The sequence below is a fragment of the Leishmania infantum genome, chromosome 22 (genome assembly GCF_000002875.2).
Source record: "Leishmania infantum JPCM5 genome chromosome 22".
NCBI classification, from domain to species: domain Eukaryota; phylum Euglenozoa; class Kinetoplastea; order Trypanosomatida; family Trypanosomatidae; genus Leishmania; species Leishmania infantum.
Window position 1 is genome coordinate 458,236 of NC_009406.2, and position 16,774 is coordinate 475,009.

The window sequence follows — 16,774 nt, forward strand, 5'->3', positions numbered from 1 at the left end:
CCACTCGCCAGCAGCGTCGAGATGCTCGCCAAGCGGCGGCCGCCGCAGCGGCGCCGACGACGACGGCATCGGCGACGGCGGCGAACATGGTGCGCAACGCGCTGTCGCAGCCTCTTGGCGTCGTAGCTGCTCGCTTCCTCTCCGCTGCAGCATCTGGGGCTCCATCGATCTTCCCGGATGTGGCCATTACTTCCACCAGCGCCGCCGACGGTCACATGTGCGACTGGCTTGCCTCGACACCGCCGCCAGCGGCAGCGCAGATGTCACACGCTTTGCCGTCGACCGCCACCACTTCAGGCCCGTGCCCCGGCATCTCTCCGCACCGTGCAGGCCGTGGCAAGCATACTGCCCCTCCCAGCCCTGCAAGCAGCATGCACGAGATTCCCTATCAGTCGCCCCCGCCGCATGAGCGAGGTCAGCGCTGTCGGTGCGGCCACTCTCCCCATCGGCACCAGCGACTTCTGTCAAGTGTGTCCGCCTCTCGTCACTCGCGGGACAGCGCCGGCGACAGCCCGAGCCCGCTCGCGCTGCTGCTTCGGACGCCGCCCTCCGTGAGTGGCAGTCAGGGTCCCCCTCACCGCCATTAGCCCTCGCTCCATCACCCAGAGCAGGAAGACCGACATCGCCACCATCGACGGCATCATCACCACCATCATCGGTGGTGTTGCGGCGCCCGTGAGGCGGTGAGTAGTGCTCCAGCTCCAACTCAAAGTGCCACCATTAACGCGATGTCCAAGCACAAGCAGGTGCGGCCGTCGTTGCGGCATCAGGGCAGCACGCCAACGACGAAGACATCGCACCCCGCAGGCGTCTTCGGCAACAGCTCTATCAGTTTCCTCGCGCGGACGCTGCGCGAGGCTGGCACTGCGGCGCTGGCGGCCTCGCCTCTGACTAGGAGTGAAATGCGGCACACCCCCGCTGCCGGCCACCGCCACGCCGGTCATTACCGTGGCAGTCGGCTTAGAGAGAAGCTAGAGCGGAGTAGCGAGGGTGTCAACGTCAGCGTCGCGGCGTCTTCGCCTACGCGCACTCGCTGGCCCGCGTCGCCGGGGCCGTCCCACAGCGGCAGCAGTTCCCACGCCGCAGAAGGGTGCCTCCCCCACTCCTCACGCTCCTCATGCAACTTCTCGTGTGTATGCTCGAGGTCCGGCTGTGACAGCTGGAGCGGCAGTGCGGCCTCGAGGAGCGCCAGCAGTTCGCGGACGTCTTTCGCGCGTGGGGTTCGCTCGCCACCGTCGGAGCCGTTCACGCCGCTGACTATTCCTCTAGACGGCCGCTACGACCCGCATGCGCCGCTGCTGCCCCTCATGGGGTGCTACGGCGACACTCCCACGCGCGAGGTGTTCTGCCGCGTGCCATCTACGTCGACACAGCACACTGCAAGCCGCTCCTCAACACCGATGTCCTCGGAGTGGTCCATAGAGTCGTCCAGCACCGCCCAAACCGCCGTGGGCGCAGCAGAAGCAGCGCCGGTTGCTAGCTTCTGCGCACTGAACGCGCCTGGAGAAGCTGTGAGCACGGCCGCTCGGGCACAGGGCAGCGAGGAGCCTGTGAAGAGGCAGCGAGAGCAGCAGCTCGAGAGCCAGCACCGCCGGCGCTCGATGCTTTTCTCCTCTACGGCCAACACGCAGCTGAGCTACATGGCGGAGATGGACGCCATCGAACGTGGGGTGGTGGCCCCGTACGTGTCTTACCTCTTCTCGCCCGAGGCACGTGTGATCGACCTCCGCCAGCTGAAGGGCCGCGCGCGCCTTTGCGACCCGGCGCCAGCGCTGGAAGCGACGTGTCTCGGATTCTCGCGCGCCGCGGATGAGTACTTGGTCGGGACGTCGTCGGGCCTGCTCTGGCGGGTGCCCACCGGTGGCGGTGCGGAGGCGATGCGAGCAACGCCTCTCGGCAGTCTCTGGCCCCCGTACGCGCCGACGAGCGCGAACCCGGCCGCCACTGCCGCCTCGGGCACCACCACAGGGGCGGGAGACTCCTCAGGTGCAGTCGGCGACGCGCCGGGCGGCGGTCCCTCAAAGCTGCTGCCCGTCCCCCTCGCCGGCCACACGGCAGCCATCCTCTCCATCGCCTTCAACGACGACGGGGCCTTGTTCGCGACGACAGGGATGGACGGGTGCGTGATCGTGTGGAACGCCAGCACGAGCGCCAAGCTGCGCCGCATCAGCGCTGTGTGGGCATCCTCAACGTCGCCATCGTCGGCAGCGGCATCGACTTCCATGTATGCCGACGTCGACGGCGCGGCCAGCCAGCGTGCGCCGCACCTCGTCCACTTCATGCCACAGAACAACAACTACCTCCTGGTCAGCTACCTCGGCAGCAGCGAGCTGCATCTTTACAACAGCTCCACAGGGCTACCTGTGACGAACGTCGCTGGCGCCGCACTGGCACGCGCTGCGGCGAGCACGGTAAAGGTCCATCACAAGAGTGCCGTGGGGAGCCACAGCAGAGGCAGGGCCGGCGCCGGGTCTGCCGCATCGTCAGGGGCCATCACCGCCCTCGCTGTCGACCCTGTCGCCTCGCCCTTCTTCTTCTCAGGCGATGCCGGCGGTACTGTTGTGATGTGGACGTACCGCGCCGGCGACGTCGTGGCCAGGGCAACCCTGCGCACCACCACCGCTGCCTCCTCCCCCACCGCTTTGGCCGGCAGCGGCGCGGGCAAGCACGCTCGCACCCCGACCTACGTGGTCGATCCCCTCCTGCACGGCACCCACGGCACGGTCGGCAGCAGTGGTGACGGCATGGCAGCCTTCTCGACCCCGCTCTACCAGCTCCCGGAGCTTCGTCGTGTCACGGCACTCGCGCTGCCGGAGCAGCTGGGCGGCATCGCCGCGTTGGGGGTTAGCACCCTCCACATATCGCAGCTGCACAGCCTCTTCCGCCGCTGTGGGCCACGGCGGGGTGCAGCGTCGGCGCAGAGCACGAGCGATGGCGGTGCCGTTGGTCCGCGACCCGCTCCACGACACCCATTCGAGTCAGCCGCGGAGGTCTTCCGCGCAGTGGCGCAGCAGAATCGCGCGTGCTGGACGGCGGCGCTGCCGGGTGCTGCTGCCGCGGATGGCGTTGCTCGAAATCAACGCGATTCTCGCGGCAGAAGCGACGCGCACCCGCAGGCCGCCCTGCACGGCGGGCCCGCCGCCTTCACTGCCGTCACAGTCACAAGCGACGACAACAGCAGCCTCCCGCAGGTCCTCGCCAGATGGCCGTCGCGTCTGTCGGAGACGTTCTCGGCGCTCTGGAGGGGCGGTGACGGTGCACCTCCGTCCGCGGCCCACTCTGGTCTTGCACCTGCAAGGCACGAACGGAAGCTAGCATCGACGGCAGCGAAGGGGTCCATGGCAACTGCATCCACCGCCGGCGCTGCCGCACCTGCCACCGCACCCTCCGAAGGCGATTTTCTTCACCAGTTGCGCGACGACGCTCTCGATGCTGTCTGTCCATTGCTCGTACTTGTTACGCTACCGTGTGATACCATCTACGCCCTTGGGGTGCTCCTGCAGCTCCAGCCCGGTGGTCGACGCGGCAGCGCCGGAGGCAGAGGGGGCGTGGTCGCTGCAGGAACTCCACAGGTCAGCTACTGTCTGTACCCCCTCTTGAAGACGACGAGCCCAAGTCGGCTGCGGCACCTCGGCGTTGGCGCGGTGCAGTCCCCTGATAACCCGCGGTTGATCGTCGTCGCTACGCCGTGCGAGGAAGGCTTCGTGCGGGTGGAGCCGCTGCTGCACGTTGCGACACCGTCACCGTCAGTGCAGCGCACACCCCCAGCTGGCGTGTCCGTAATCCCCACCCCGGGTGTAGGCTCTCTGCAGCCTGGCAACAAGGCGGCGGCGTACGACGACGGCAGACACCGCAGTCACAGTCACGTGCTTGCCACGTTGCCCATGCCGTACGGTGGGCGCTGTACCGGTGTTGCGTGGTCGCCGAACGGCCGCTTCCTTGTGGCCATCACCGCCGAGGGCGTCATTTACCAGTGGGCACGCGTGTACCTGCTGGGCCCATCCTCCCCCTCGGCCAACGCCGCCGCAGCAGCAGCGACTGCAGCGAAGGGGAACGTGGCGCCGGTCGGCGGCCGTGACGGTGTAGCCCCTGCCCATGGCATGGCACCAGCCGAGGGGGAAGTGGAGGTGAGGTCCTCGCCAGCAGTGGGTGCGGCTGCCGCGGCAGCGGCCCGGCGTCGCGGCTGCGCCACGGAGCGGTCAGACACGATGAACGGGGTGGCGTTGCCGGCGGCGCATTTCACTGGCCTTCTTGGGGCTCCGATGGCAAGCGCGGCGGCATCGCCACCGGGTCTGGCGGCGGGCGAAAATGCTGCTGCGCGTGCCGCCTTCAGCGAGGAGGATGCGTGGCGGGAAAGCCTCCATCGTGAGCTAGAGCGACAGCGGCGCGCGCAGGCGGCCCTGAAGCTTGTGGCACATGTCAGGGCTGGTGGGGAAGACGGCGCCATGAGCAGCAGCGGCTACTGGCTGGACGATGACGATGCGGCGAACTCGGCGGTCACGGAGGACTGGCTCGAGGGTGACGAAACGGAGTCTTAGCTGTGAATTCTCTCGCATCTGCGCGTGCGTGAATCGGTGTCGTGTGCATGTGTGTCTCTACCTCTGTGTGCTTTCTCTAGTCGCACTTCGCTTGCCGCTACGCACAAGTGATCCGGTCGTCTTCTGTATTGCTCTACGCCATCGTCAGCGTTCTTGGACGGCCCGCGCCTTCTCGCTGCATCTGCAGGCGAGCTTTCAGCTCGATGGCGACTGTCAACGGCGTCGATGCGCTGACGTCGCGGCATTGACGCACACACACGTGCGCACACACCGACACGAACCCACTCACTCATCTGCTCATCTCCTTTCTCTCCGCCTGCCTGCCTTGCCTGCTGCGGCGTCGGAAATCGCACGCGCGCACATCCGCGCCTCTCCTGCGAATTGCACGATGCCGCCCGCATGTGCGCGTCTTGTGTACCTCTTTCCTTTGTTGTTGTTTGCCCCGCCTATTCCAGTCTTCGTTGTAGCTATCCGACAAGGAACTTTTGGCCCATCATGCTGCGCCAGACCGCCGCGCAGCTCAACACGTATCTCACGCGGTCCGTCGCGACACCGCCCATCTCGGTCATCCGCACGGGGCCGAAGTGGTGGGCCGAGCCGGAGCGAATGGTGAAGCACAAGGTGATGTACTTTACCATGGGCATCGATCAGCTGCCGCTGCGCCGCACCGCTGTCATCCAGAACGACCTGAAGCGCTTCCACATGTGCAAGCCGCCGCCGCGTGTCGGCGACGCCACCGGGTACAAACGCTCGCGCGGCGCGCAGCTCACGACGTGGTACCGGCGCATCCAGTATCAGGAGTACCATCTGCAGCACCTCTTTGTGCGCCACATGTGGGGCCTACTGCGCATGTACCCAGGCAACACAACCAAGATTCAGGGCAAGGCCGACGATGGCTACGTCGGCTATGACTCCGTGCACTTCCATCGGTACAACCGCTCGCCCCTGCCCTTCCCGGCACGCGAAATCTACGAGCGTCGCAAGTGAATGCCTAGCGTTCGTGCTCTCTGATGCCTCTTTACAGCTTCCTCTTTTCTTTCGTGGTGTGTCTCCCGCTCAGCCTTGTCGCCCGCCGCCGGTGCGGCGGCTTCAGTGCGCGTGTATCGGGGCGTGTGGGTGTGGGTGTGGGTGTGTGGGTGTGGGTGTGTATCGGTGTCTCAAGGATGAAGTTCGACGAACAAAACCATTAACAGCACTACCGCAACGGAAGTCAAGCCTGCCGCCGCCGTGGAGGACGGCGGCAGTATTCGCAGTCGGCGCCCCCTGTTATGATCCTCTGTATGTCTGCGTTTCTGTGCGGTGGCGGCGGCCCGGCCCGGCCCGGCGCGCCACGCGGGCCCACACGAGCACCACCATCACCCGCCCAACCCCCTCCCTGAGCAACGCAAGCGTGCATGCGCACCTCTCTCATCCGCCAACGCCCCCTGGCGGCCGGTGCACCCCTTCCCGGCGCCAGCCGGCCTTTGGGCGGGGCGCCCACCCCCTTGGGCCCTGGGGGCGGGACGATTTGGCCGGGGGCAGGGCGGCGGCGTTTTGTGGTAAGGGCGGGGCAAGCGAGCGGTGTGAAAGAGGGGCACGCGCGAAGGCGCCGCGGCTTCAAGCGGTAGGGCGGGAAAGGGGCGCACGCGCAAAGGCAGCCCCCCCCCCCCTACTTTCCCCGGCGGCGGGGGCCGTGCGCGGTGGGAAACCCCGCCGCCCTTTGTTTCCGACCCCCCCCCTTTTCTCTGCTTATGCAAATGTGTTATAGCGATGACAACAGTCATGGACGCGCGCGCCCATGAGCGCCGAGCAAGCACCGGCTTCCATCCTCACACACAACATAATACACACACACACACCTACTCACCATCGCCTGGTCTGCAGCACCGCACACGGCGCGCCGGCCGTCTTTTCACTTTCTGTAAACCTTCTTGGTGTGCTCGTTCGTGACAACGCGGAACTGCCCCGGATGCGCCTCAACAAGCCGCAAGAGGCCGCCAAAGTATTCGTTCGCCGCCCGCTGCACGCTCATCGACGCCCACAGCAGCAGCTGCGGCGCCTCGACCCCCGACTCGGGGATGAGCATGCGCACCGCCTGCACGACCTCCTCGCGCGTCATGTGGTCCTCGTCGGCAAGCTCGTCCTCCAGCATCTGAATTGCGTCCTTTTCCGCGCTGCAGCGGCTGCCTTCAAGTGCGGGAGCGTCGTCGCCGGTGCCGCGGCCGTCCCTCGCCGCGCCAGCGGCGCCGTGGGCCGCCCTGCGAACCGGCTGCTTCACCTTGCGAATCGAGTACACCCCTGGCGACGTCTCCGTGCACGCAAACATCTTTGGGAACAGCTGCACAATCGTCACTAGGCGCGGCGGTAGGACAGCCCGCATTGCCGGGCTGGAGCAGTCCACGAGGTACGCAGCCGTGCACGCCTCATCCTCGGGCATGACATAGTGGAAGACCAGCGCCAGTTCCTTCGGGCTGTGGTACGGGTTCTCCTCATGAATGGGGGAAATAGTTGTCACGTCATCGACGGCCGGCTCTGCCTCTCGCTGTGCCAGCGGATTCGACGGGTCGGCGCGGCACACAAAGTGCCGGCCCACACGAAAGACCGCCGGGTGGCGACTCAGGACCACCTGCATCCCAGCATACCCACCCACAACCTCCTGCTCCGTCGGTGAGAGCCGCACGTAGATGTACTCTGGTCGATCCCACGCGGCGCATACGGAGTTGCAGAGAATCAGGATGGCGCGGACGTCCTCCGGGTACCTCTCCAGGTCCGCCACAAAGTCGCTAATCCAGCGCGCGCTGTCGGCACCGGCGCGACGCCGGACCAGCGGTATGTCACTGTAGCGTGACGTGAGCACCTCGAAGTCCTGCGGGAAGCGCCGCACAAAGGCCATGAGCATCGGCTCCGTAAGGTTCTTCTTCACGTAGCGCTGCATGGTGAGCGAGAGCGGGGCAAAGTACGTCGGACACACCCGGTACACGAACTTGGTGACGCTGCGGTCGAAGGCTCTCTCCGTCGGCCGCAAGGGGGCGCCGTCGACGCCGAGCGGCACGAGACTGTTCGCCTCCCCAGTCGCCAGCTGCAGCTCCAGCACCTCCCACGCCTCTTCCTTCGTCATGCCGTGCACCTCGGGGTGGAGGACGATGCTGCGCCGCAGCTCCACCGTTCCGTTCATGTCCCGCACTTCAAAGTAGAACGGCTGCCGGCGGAACCACACTAACGTCGACGACGTGCGTATGTGCCTCTTCTTCACCTCGGGCGGGAGGTTGAGATTGCCGATGGAGCCCCAGTTCACGGGGACGTATTTGAGGATCTCGTACACGTCCGCCTTGGTCGGCACCACGCTTTCCGACCCCCAGCCGCCGTAGTTGTTCGCGCGCGTGGCGACCGTCATGCGCGGTTGCACGTAGCGAAAGCGTGGCGGTGACGCGTCTGTTGAGTAGCGCAGCGCGACGAACGTGACTGGGTTGCGGGTCGTTCCCCGCACCACCCATATCGGCCTCGATGACATGGCCGGGTACCCGTTCGGTGCCTGCGCGCTCGCGCTCGCCGTGTTACCCACGGTGACGACGACCCCGATGTTGTCGACGATGGACTCAAGAGTGCTCATCCGGAGCCGCTTCAGGATGTACCTTGCAGTCGGAGTCAGGAGATTTGGCGCCACCTCTACCTCTGTGTCCTCGCCACTCGCGCTCGTCGTAGCAGCGGCTTCGCAGAGGATCGCGTTGTACACGGTGGTGAGATGAGTGTATCGAGGCAGGTTTGGGGCGGGGTCAGAGGTCGCCGAAGCGGCGCGTTCGCGGCGCTGCTGCATGGCGGCGTCCCAATTTCGAAGGGCTCGCAGGAGAGCTTCCCTGATGATCGCCTCTCGTTCCGCGGTGCAGAGCGCAGCGGCGGCGTCTTTTCCGTCGTGCGGCTCGTCCGGCGTAAAGGGCGGTTCGGTTACCGTTGAAGCAGCACCGGCCACGCTACAGCCTGAAGGTGTCGAATGGGTCAGCTGCGAGCACGGCCTCTTCATCTCTGGCACGCTGCCCGCGCCCCCTCCTGCCTGGAGCAGCCATGCCGCAGGGACGGTCGTGCGGACGTGCACAAGACCGTTGTAAAGTGCAGGGTGAGCAGCTTCGCTCTGGCTGACGCGCCCCGCACCAGTCGGGTACGCGCGCAGCGACTCCAGCCGGATCACCTCGCCGCCCTCGTTCACGAGTTGTAGCAGCTTGGACTGCGTAATCCACTCCAGAGCATCCAGATTTCGCCGAAACATGTCGTCGCGGGTGAGGGGCGACATCTTCTTCACAAAATCCTTCATGGGCATGTACAGCCACGACGTACTCGTGGCTGACGTCCCAGCCGCCGCTGTCGACTCAGTGCAATGGCCGACCTCATGCCTGGCCACGGTGAGCGCGGCGAGCCGCTCTGCCACTGGGTAGTCGAAAAATACCTTCTCAAACTCCTCTGCGCTTGTGGCAGACGGGCCGGCACTGTCGCCGTCAGGGGTGGTGGCGGTGGTGGCGCAGCATCGCTGCTGCGCGTGAACGCAGGAGAAGGCGGTGCGGCTGACGCCGTCGCGGTGTGGCCGCGCGCAGATGCACTGCAAGACTCGCAGCGGTGTGACGACCGTCGTGCTGCGGGGTGGTCGCCGAGAAGAATCACTGCTGTGTATGCTTGGATTCAGAAGGGGAGCCGCTGTCGTCACTGACGCGGGCGCCCCCGTCCAACGCTGACGGCGCTGCTGGCGCAATGGCACCGCAGCTGCGGCGCAGAACGAGGAGGCCGCGGCAGCCGCCTCGCGACAGGACGGCAGCGCCATCCATGCGTCTCGCCGCATACGCTCGAAACACAGTGAGTTACCTCTCCGTCCACTCCCGTTCTTCTGAGTTAACGCCCTCTGTGACGCCGAATCAGGCCGTCGGTCAACAGGTGAGCGCGTGTGCGCCAGCAGAGGTGTGTGCTTGAATCGCTCTACCGTTGCTTACCCGCCTGCTTATCGGTGGTGAGGGGAGAGAGGGGGAGGGGGGGACACAGAAGCGGCGACTCAATTGTGGCGGCGGGCGTGGAGACATCGCCAGCGACTCTGCCTCTTCTCCGGATCGACGTGCAAAACAAAGAACGCGCGAGAACGAGAAGGGGACGCAGGCGGAAGAAGGAAGTGAAGAGGGAACAAGATGGAGAGAGGAGCCTTGCGGAGGCCGCCGGTGCGCGCTCGCGTGCGTGAAGACTGAAGTAAGCCTCGTGCCGAGCAAGTGGTGGTCATCGCCACTCTTATGCGCTTGCCCCGGGGCTGCGCCGCCGCAACGACAGCCACGACCTCCCCGCCGGGGGGTACGCACACGCACGCGCACACAAGCATATCGCCATCATCTTTGCCCATCACCGCACATGAGACGCGAAAGAGTAGCAAGGATGCACGCGTGCACGCCCGCGGATGCGCAAGCGGGCACATGCGAGAGAAGATAACGGTTAAAGGGAGAGTGAGCTTGAATCTGTAAGTGTTTAGCATCTCAGCAAGGACACCGAGGAGTGTCGGGAAACGCAGTCGAGTGGCGAGAGAAGGACCGCACGCACCCGCCAGCACACACAAACGCCCATGAGAGAACGTGAAAGCACTCGAAGCGATCTGTAAGAGATCAAGGGGGGAGAGAGCGAGAGTGACGACGAGAAGGCGGCGCGACAGCGCGCGCACGACGGCAGAGCGGTGGGGCGCACCCGCACAAGCACCCACCCGCGCGCATTCAAGGGGGAGAAGCACCAAGGAAGGACAAGAAGATCCGCATGGACATGTGGACTGCGTCTTCGTGTATGTCAGCACAAGAGCGAGACGGGAGGGAGACGAAACCAGCGGGGGCTGGCTGCGATGGTGAAAGCGCGCAACCGACCATCCACGCCACCGCGCGCGCCTTCGCTGAACGAGAAGTCAACGCCACCACAACTGCGTGCACGAAAGGGATGGAAGCGAAACAGGCATGTGTGCACCTCGCTCGCTCATGAGATGCCCTTCGTCGTCGTCGACCCCTTGGCTGCTCACATCAGCCTTCCTCTCCCACCCCATCCCGAGCCCACGTGCAGCTCTAATTGGTCACGGCCTTTAGCTTCTCATGCAGCTCTGTGCTGCCCACTGCCTCCACGACGGCCTTCCGCTCCGCCTCCTCCATGCGCGCCTGCATCTCGGCCGTCTCGCGCAGAATCTTCTCGCGCCTCTCCGCTGCCTCGTACTCCTCGTCGACGTCGCGGTTCTCCTCGTACTCCTCAACCTGCTCCAGCACGTCCCCGACGCGGAAGCTGAAGTCGTCGTGCAACACGACGCCACACTCCAGGCCCGTCTCTACGGTCGGTACAAGTTCTTTGAAGCGGCGCAGCTCCTTCAGCTGGCCCTCGTACACAACCTCCCGCGCCCCGTCGTCAGCCGCGGCTGCGGCGTCGCCGCCGGACGGGCTCATCTTGGTGCCGCTCGCTGCCGCTGCCAGCCTTGCCTTCAAGTCCTGCGGTCGCCGCAACACGCGAAAGGTAAGGTGGGCCGCGTCGAGCGTGCCCCTTGTGACCCTCATGCCACCGGCATTACCGGTTCGACCTGCCTGGGAGGCCTTGAAGGTCTGCAGGCACTCCGCTGTCGCCATGATGCGCGTCTTCTTCACCTTTGGCAGGGAGTCGACGAGCACCTGCTTCAGCTCATCGATGCCGTGGTACAACACGTTGAACCGCAACACCCGCACGTTGACTGGTACGTCTAGAGAGAAGGAGTCCTTGCAGTCGCCGAAGAGCAGGACGCAGCCGGGCTGGCCGGACGATCCCGTCAGGATCAGGTCCGAGTCCTTCAGCCCACCAACCTCGGTGATGCGGATGTCCAGAGAGACACCCTCGAGTCGCGGCAACTCGTAGATGGTCTTTAGCAACGCCTGCAGCATTCCGAACGTGGCGGCCTTACAGGAGAGGATGAACGCCTGGGTGCTGTATGCGCGCACTATATTGTTGTCAGGCTTCCGGCCGTGAATGAGACCCTGTCGTTCTTGGTTGAGAATCTGCAAGTAGTTCTCACGGTTGCCCTCGACGGTGTACACTTCACGCATGAAGTAGCTGAACTTTTCGGCGTGCTTCTCGCTGCTCACCTGCATCATCACCGACCCTGGCTTCGGCGGCACACGAAAGCCGTGCAGCACGACCGGTATCGACGGCCTCGCCTCGTCGAGCGTGGCGCCGTGGTCGTCCAGGATCCGCTTCACCGTACCGTAGACGGTGCCTGTGACAAAGACCTGCCCGGGCTTCACCGTGCCGCAGCGCACAACCGCCGCCACCTCGCTGACGCCCAAGTTGCGCGACTCCAGAACGTACAGCTCGGCGCGAGACGGGGTGGGCGTCGCCACCTCGCACAGTTCCGCCTGCAGATGCAGTGCCTCGAGCAGCTCAGGGATGCCGCGGCCATCTTTGGCGCAGATCTTGACGAGCTGCACGTCGCCGCCCTTCTCCTCCAGCTCCACGCCATTTGCGACCAGCTGGTCCTTCACGTAGTCGCAGTCGGGCTGCCGGTCGATCTTTGTAACGGCGACCACCATCGGCGTGCCTTTGCGCTGCGCCAGCTCGATGACCTCGCGCGTCTGCGGCTGCACCCCGTCCACGGCGGAGACGATGAGGACGATCAAGTCGTTTGTCGTGGCGCCGACCTCTCGCATCGCCGTGAAGGCGGCGTGGCCGGGTGTGTCGATGAAGGTGATGATGTGCCCGTCTGGCGTCTTCACCTGAAAGGCGCCAACATTCTGTGTGATGCCGCCCGCCTCTCCCGCCGCCACGTTCGTGTGGCGCAGGTGATCCAGCAGCGTCGTCTTGCCATGGTCGACATGGCCCATTATAGACACGATCGGCGGCCGTGGCAAGTATTCGATCTTCGACGCTGTGTGCTTGATGTCATATTCGCGGATCATCCCGGCACGGTGCAGGCCCGTTGCGACGCTCATTGGGTCGTGCAGGTTGGACGGTGTCGTGAAGTACTCGCGGAGGGGATGGTCCTCGAGCGCCTTGGCTTGGTCCGTCCCTGGCTTCTGCCGCGTCCGCTGCAGCGGCTGCCGCTTCATCTTCTCCCGCCGCCGCACAAACTTCGACGCGCGCGGGTCGTCGCTGCCGACCCAGAGCGGGCCAGACCGGGTCGGGATGTAGATGGCGTCTTTCGCGAACTCCACCCAGTCGAACACCTCGCCCAGCCCCATCTCGCGTCGATCCTTCTGGATGGTCGCCTTTACAAAGTGCGGCATCGTCTCTGGGTTCAGCCGACGCATGTTACCCTCCGACGAGAAGCGCGGGTCCACCTGGCCGTCCTGCCACTGCAGCGATGGTCGCACGCGGCTGCTCTGCGACTGGTAGCGGCGAGCCGTGCGCAGCGCAGACGCCACCATTGCTGCCGACGCCATGCTGCTACTGCGGCTACCACCGCCGCTGTTGCACGAAAGGCGGTACTCTGCGAATGAAGGCAGCCCTGATGGTGCGACCGAGATCAGCCGAGAGCGCGCCAGTCGCCCAGCAGTGTTGCCCTCAACGGCCGCAACGGCGGCCGGTAGGTGATACACGGTGACCACCCCGCTCGTGAACTGATGGTAAAGGGAGGAGCTACGCCACATTCTGACGCGACCGGTGGAAGGAGATTTGGAGAGAGGGCGGGTGCCAGACGGCGCCGGCAGTTTGAACTACGCAGCAGCGTCGAGGTCACCTCCCGTCTCTCTCTGTGATGAATGTGTGTGTGTGTGTGATGGGTGGGTGAAGGACCCTACGTGGTCGTCAACGGAGATGTGCTCTGTGAAAAAAAGGCGAGGTGTGGCTGTGTATGTGAACGAGGGTCGGAGGCGCGGAAACCACAAGAAACGAAACAGCCGATGATACCCCTCCTCCCCACGACGCACGGCCGTGGAGAACGCGATGAAGCGCCTCTACACAGCGGGCAGTCGCACACACACACACACACACGGAGAGAGCGGAGAGGGAGGGAGGAAGGGAGGGGCTCACACACACACAAACGGCGAAGCCGGAAGGCAGTGTATGGACGAAGCACCTGAGCTGTCGAGTAGGTACAGAGAAAGACAGACACACAGAGGGCGGAGGGAAGGGGGAGGCACGCGCGTGCTGTTGCTGATTATACCGCCTTTGTTTTCTGGCTTCTCTTATTCGCTTTACGTTTCGTTGTTTGATGTGCGTGTGTGCTTGTGCGGCTCCCGGCATGTGCCACCGTGATAATGGTGGTGGTAGTGGTGGTACGTGCGAAGAGCAGCACCGACGAACGTGTACGGATGTCAAGAGGGCAAGAAAAGGGAAGCGATGGAGGGGATAGGAAGAGCGTTGCATAAGATCTCCGCTGGAGAGGTACACGTCATAGGAGGCCGAAGAGCTGGGTGCGCCGAACACGTGGGCGTAAGGCACCCTTGTCAGCCGCGCCACGACACAAACGCCGACATGCATCGAAGCACGCGATCGGTCGTACAGGTTTAAAAAAAAATGCCAACGCGACGTTCAAGTACGTCTGTCTACACGTATCTGTGTGTCTCTCTATCAGCCACTCCTCCGCCAAAGCCTTCGCACCTTTAGGCTTCCACTGACTTGGGTGCACGCAGAGTCTTCTTGTCGACGACACCTCCGTATATGTACGCGTGTGTACCCGTCCGTCGGCAGCGATATGTGAGGCGAAAAAGGTGGATGCGGCAGAACGGCACGTGAGGTGAGAACCTCATGGAGAAGAGGTCTATATTCGCGTGCCGGAGAGAGCGCGTGCGTCGGAAGCGCCTCCGGCGATCACGGACCGATGCCACAATATGGACACTCACACCGGCCCTCTCCCCTCATCCCTCTGGATGACCTCCTCTCCGTATCCGCAAGCTGCATTCGCTTAATTAATCCGCTTAGCTTCTCGTCAATACGCAGTCTATTCTCTCCACAAGCCCCCCTCTCTGCCACACAACATGTCCGCAGCTCCACTCCACCACTCTCCGCCCCCTCTCCCCTCCCCCGGCGATGGCCCCGTCACAGGCACCGTCGCGTGGTGCGAAGCGGCCGCACACGCACACACGCGCGCACGCGGCAGCAAATGCGCCGACGCAGTCGGCTCCGCATGCGCTCGGCCCCTCAACCCCCACCCGCCCCCCTCACCGCTTCGCACGTCGCCCCACAGCCGCTCCCCCATTGGGCTGGCCACCACCTGGCGCATCTCTCGCCGTGGCCCAGACTCCCCACCGGGAGGCAGTCATGGCGAAGGGGTGGGATACGCTCGAGTCACGCTGCCACTCTGCCCCTCATATGGGCCGTGCAAGCGTGCTCACGGTCGCAGGTATCGCCCACGTAACACCGTCCACGACGTCGCCGCCGACATCAGCAGTGATTCATTGCATCCACCTCCCCCACGACACGGGTGCCTGGCCCTGTCCCCACCACACGCCGGCCGGCAGTGGCAGGGATAAGGGGGGCTGCGTGGCCTCCGCACACAGAGTGGAAGGGGTGCTGGACCCCGTGGTGCCGCGCGCTGAGGCGTGCGTCCGGCCGTCTTCAGGGAGGGTGCAGTAAAACACGAATCAAACGGGAGGGCGCATGCGTGGATGTGTGCGCATGTGCGCCTGCGATGCGGCTGCGCGGTATCACGGCGAGCCACCAATCCGCTCCGTCGCAAACGGCAGGCGCCACACACGAAGTTCTCCGCGGTCAGTGCCGGTGGCGAGCAAGTCGCGCGAGGGCGACACCGCCGATGACATGACGAGACCGTCGTGCAGCTTTACCTGCCGTATGGGGTCCGTTGTGGCAAGGTCCCACTCGATGGCCGTGCTGTCGTCCGATACGGTCAGCAGCTTGCCCTCGCTCGTGAATTCAAGTCCGCGCACGTAGTCCTGATGACCCACAAACGCGCGGGCTCCGGTGCCGAACTCGCCGATGCGCAGCGCAAAGTCGACACCAAAGACGCACTCAGAGCACGCGGCGAGCAGCCAGCAGCCGGTCCCAGCAGCCTCAGAGATGTCCGTAGCCCTTCGCGGCTGTCGTGCCCCTGCGCTGCTACCAGTGTCGCTCCCCGCCTCGGCGTCCTCGACAACGTCTCCACCGTGTACTTGCTGATATGCGCGAGGAAAGCCTGTGGAGGCCGAAGCCGCGTCTGCGCATTCCTCTGCGTCACCAGCAGCGCCATCCAGGCTTCTGCTGCTGCCGCTCTCCGGGCCCTCGCCAGCTGCCCGGCTCTCCACCGGCGCCATGAGCCCACTGGGCACCACCACGACGTGGTTCACGGGGTTCTCAAACTCGTCAAGAGTGGCGAGCAGGCGGTCTTCCATCAACCCTACTGACGTGTTGGTCATCTGCTGCGCGTGCCGTAACGACCACGACCGCAGTGCGCAATCCTCCGAGGCGGTGATGAGGATCGATATAGAGTTTGGTGCGAGCACGATATCATTCACAGTGCTCGTCGACACACGAAACTTGTCCACAAGCGCGCCCACCTGCGGGACAGGAGCAGTGTCAGCGACAGTAACGCTCTCGGAGCCGCTGTTGGACAGTGAGAGTGCGTGGATGTACACGTGGCCGTCATCGCAGGCGCTCACTACCCTCCAGCCGCCGCCGCTGCTGCTGCCACCAGTGCCTCTGCAGCCGTCCGACGTGACTGGCAGCCACAGCATCTTGTTCACGCCTTCCTGAAAGCCGGATACCGTGCCTACGACTCGATCTGGACGGCGCAGATCCCAGCAGCCGATGCTTCGATCATCGGACGCCGTCAGCAACGTGTACGCATTGGATGGGTGAAAAAGTGCATGGTTCACAGGGCCGACGTGGTGACCGGTGAGGTGCGCGGCCCGCTGCGACGCCCCGGGGCCGGCTCGCAGGTCCCACAGCGCCGTTGTGTCATCGCCAGAGGTGGAGCAGAGCAGACCTCCCTCGCCAGTCGTGACGACGTGGGGCGAAAACACAAGAGAGGTCACCACCTCTGTGTGTGCATTGCTAATCTGGGTAAACATGGCTGCCGTGTGCTTGAGCTCCGGATGAGAGGCAGCAAGGAGGGGCGTGAAGTGGAACGAGATGCTCGAAAAGAGGCGAAAGGCTCCTCAGGCACGCTTTCTTTTCCTGAGGAAGACGAACGATATGATGGGGCACGTGTAGTCGACGTGTAATGGTGTTTGTACGTGCGTGTGCGTGTGCGTGTGCGTGTGGCTGTCTGCACTGCTCGCGGCTCGCGCCCCCTGTGCAAACCCGCTGCCGCGTTGATGCAGTGGGCACTTTCCCTTGGCATAGAGAAGACAAGCGATTCAAGGGACAAG

General features: G+C 64.6%; 5 protein-coding genes across 5 annotated transcripts; 2 read left to right on the forward strand and 3 right to left on the reverse strand.

Annotated features, from left to right (window-relative positions):
* Positions 1 to 728: 728 nt before the first annotated feature.
* On the forward strand, positions 729 to 4,538 carry LINJ_22_1030 (conserved hypothetical protein; the record flags this gene model as incomplete). The annotated part of the gene is made up of 1 exon (XM_001465596.1): positions 729 to 4,538. The coding sequence occupies one exon, from the start codon at positions 729 to 731 to the stop codon at positions 4,536 to 4,538; it is 3,810 nt and encodes a 1,269-aa protein (XP_001465633.1).
* Positions 4,539 to 5,033: 495 nt separating this feature from the next.
* Positions 5,034 to 5,525, forward strand: LINJ_22_1040 (conserved hypothetical protein; the record flags this gene model as incomplete). Its single annotated transcript, XM_001465597.1, has 1 exon — positions 5,034 to 5,525. The coding sequence occupies one exon, from the start codon at positions 5,034 to 5,036 to the stop codon at positions 5,523 to 5,525; it is 492 nt and encodes a 163-aa protein (XP_001465634.1).
* Positions 5,526 to 6,429: 904 nt separating this feature from the next.
* On the reverse strand, positions 6,430 to 9,342 carry LINJ_22_1050 (conserved hypothetical protein; the record flags this gene model as incomplete). Its single annotated transcript, XM_001465598.2, has 1 exon — positions 6,430 to 9,342. The coding sequence occupies one exon, from the start codon at positions 9,340 to 9,342 to the stop codon at positions 6,430 to 6,432; it is 2,913 nt and encodes a 970-aa protein (XP_001465635.2).
* A 1,240-nt stretch (positions 9,343 to 10,582) lies between these two features.
* Positions 10,583 to 12,910, reverse strand: LINJ_22_1060 (putative translation initiation factor IF-2; the record flags this gene model as incomplete). Its single annotated transcript, XM_001465599.1, has 1 exon — positions 10,583 to 12,910. The coding sequence occupies one exon, from the start codon at positions 12,908 to 12,910 to the stop codon at positions 10,583 to 10,585; it is 2,328 nt and encodes a 775-aa protein (XP_001465636.1).
* A 2,205-nt stretch (positions 12,911 to 15,115) lies between these two features.
* LINJ_22_1070 (conserved hypothetical protein) lies at positions 15,116 to 16,474 on the reverse strand (the record flags this gene model as incomplete). Its single annotated transcript, XM_003392448.1, has 1 exon — positions 15,116 to 16,474. The coding sequence occupies one exon, from the start codon at positions 16,472 to 16,474 to the stop codon at positions 15,116 to 15,118; it is 1,359 nt and encodes a 452-aa protein (XP_003392496.1).
* Between the last annotated feature and the right edge of the window lie 300 nt (positions 16,475 to 16,774).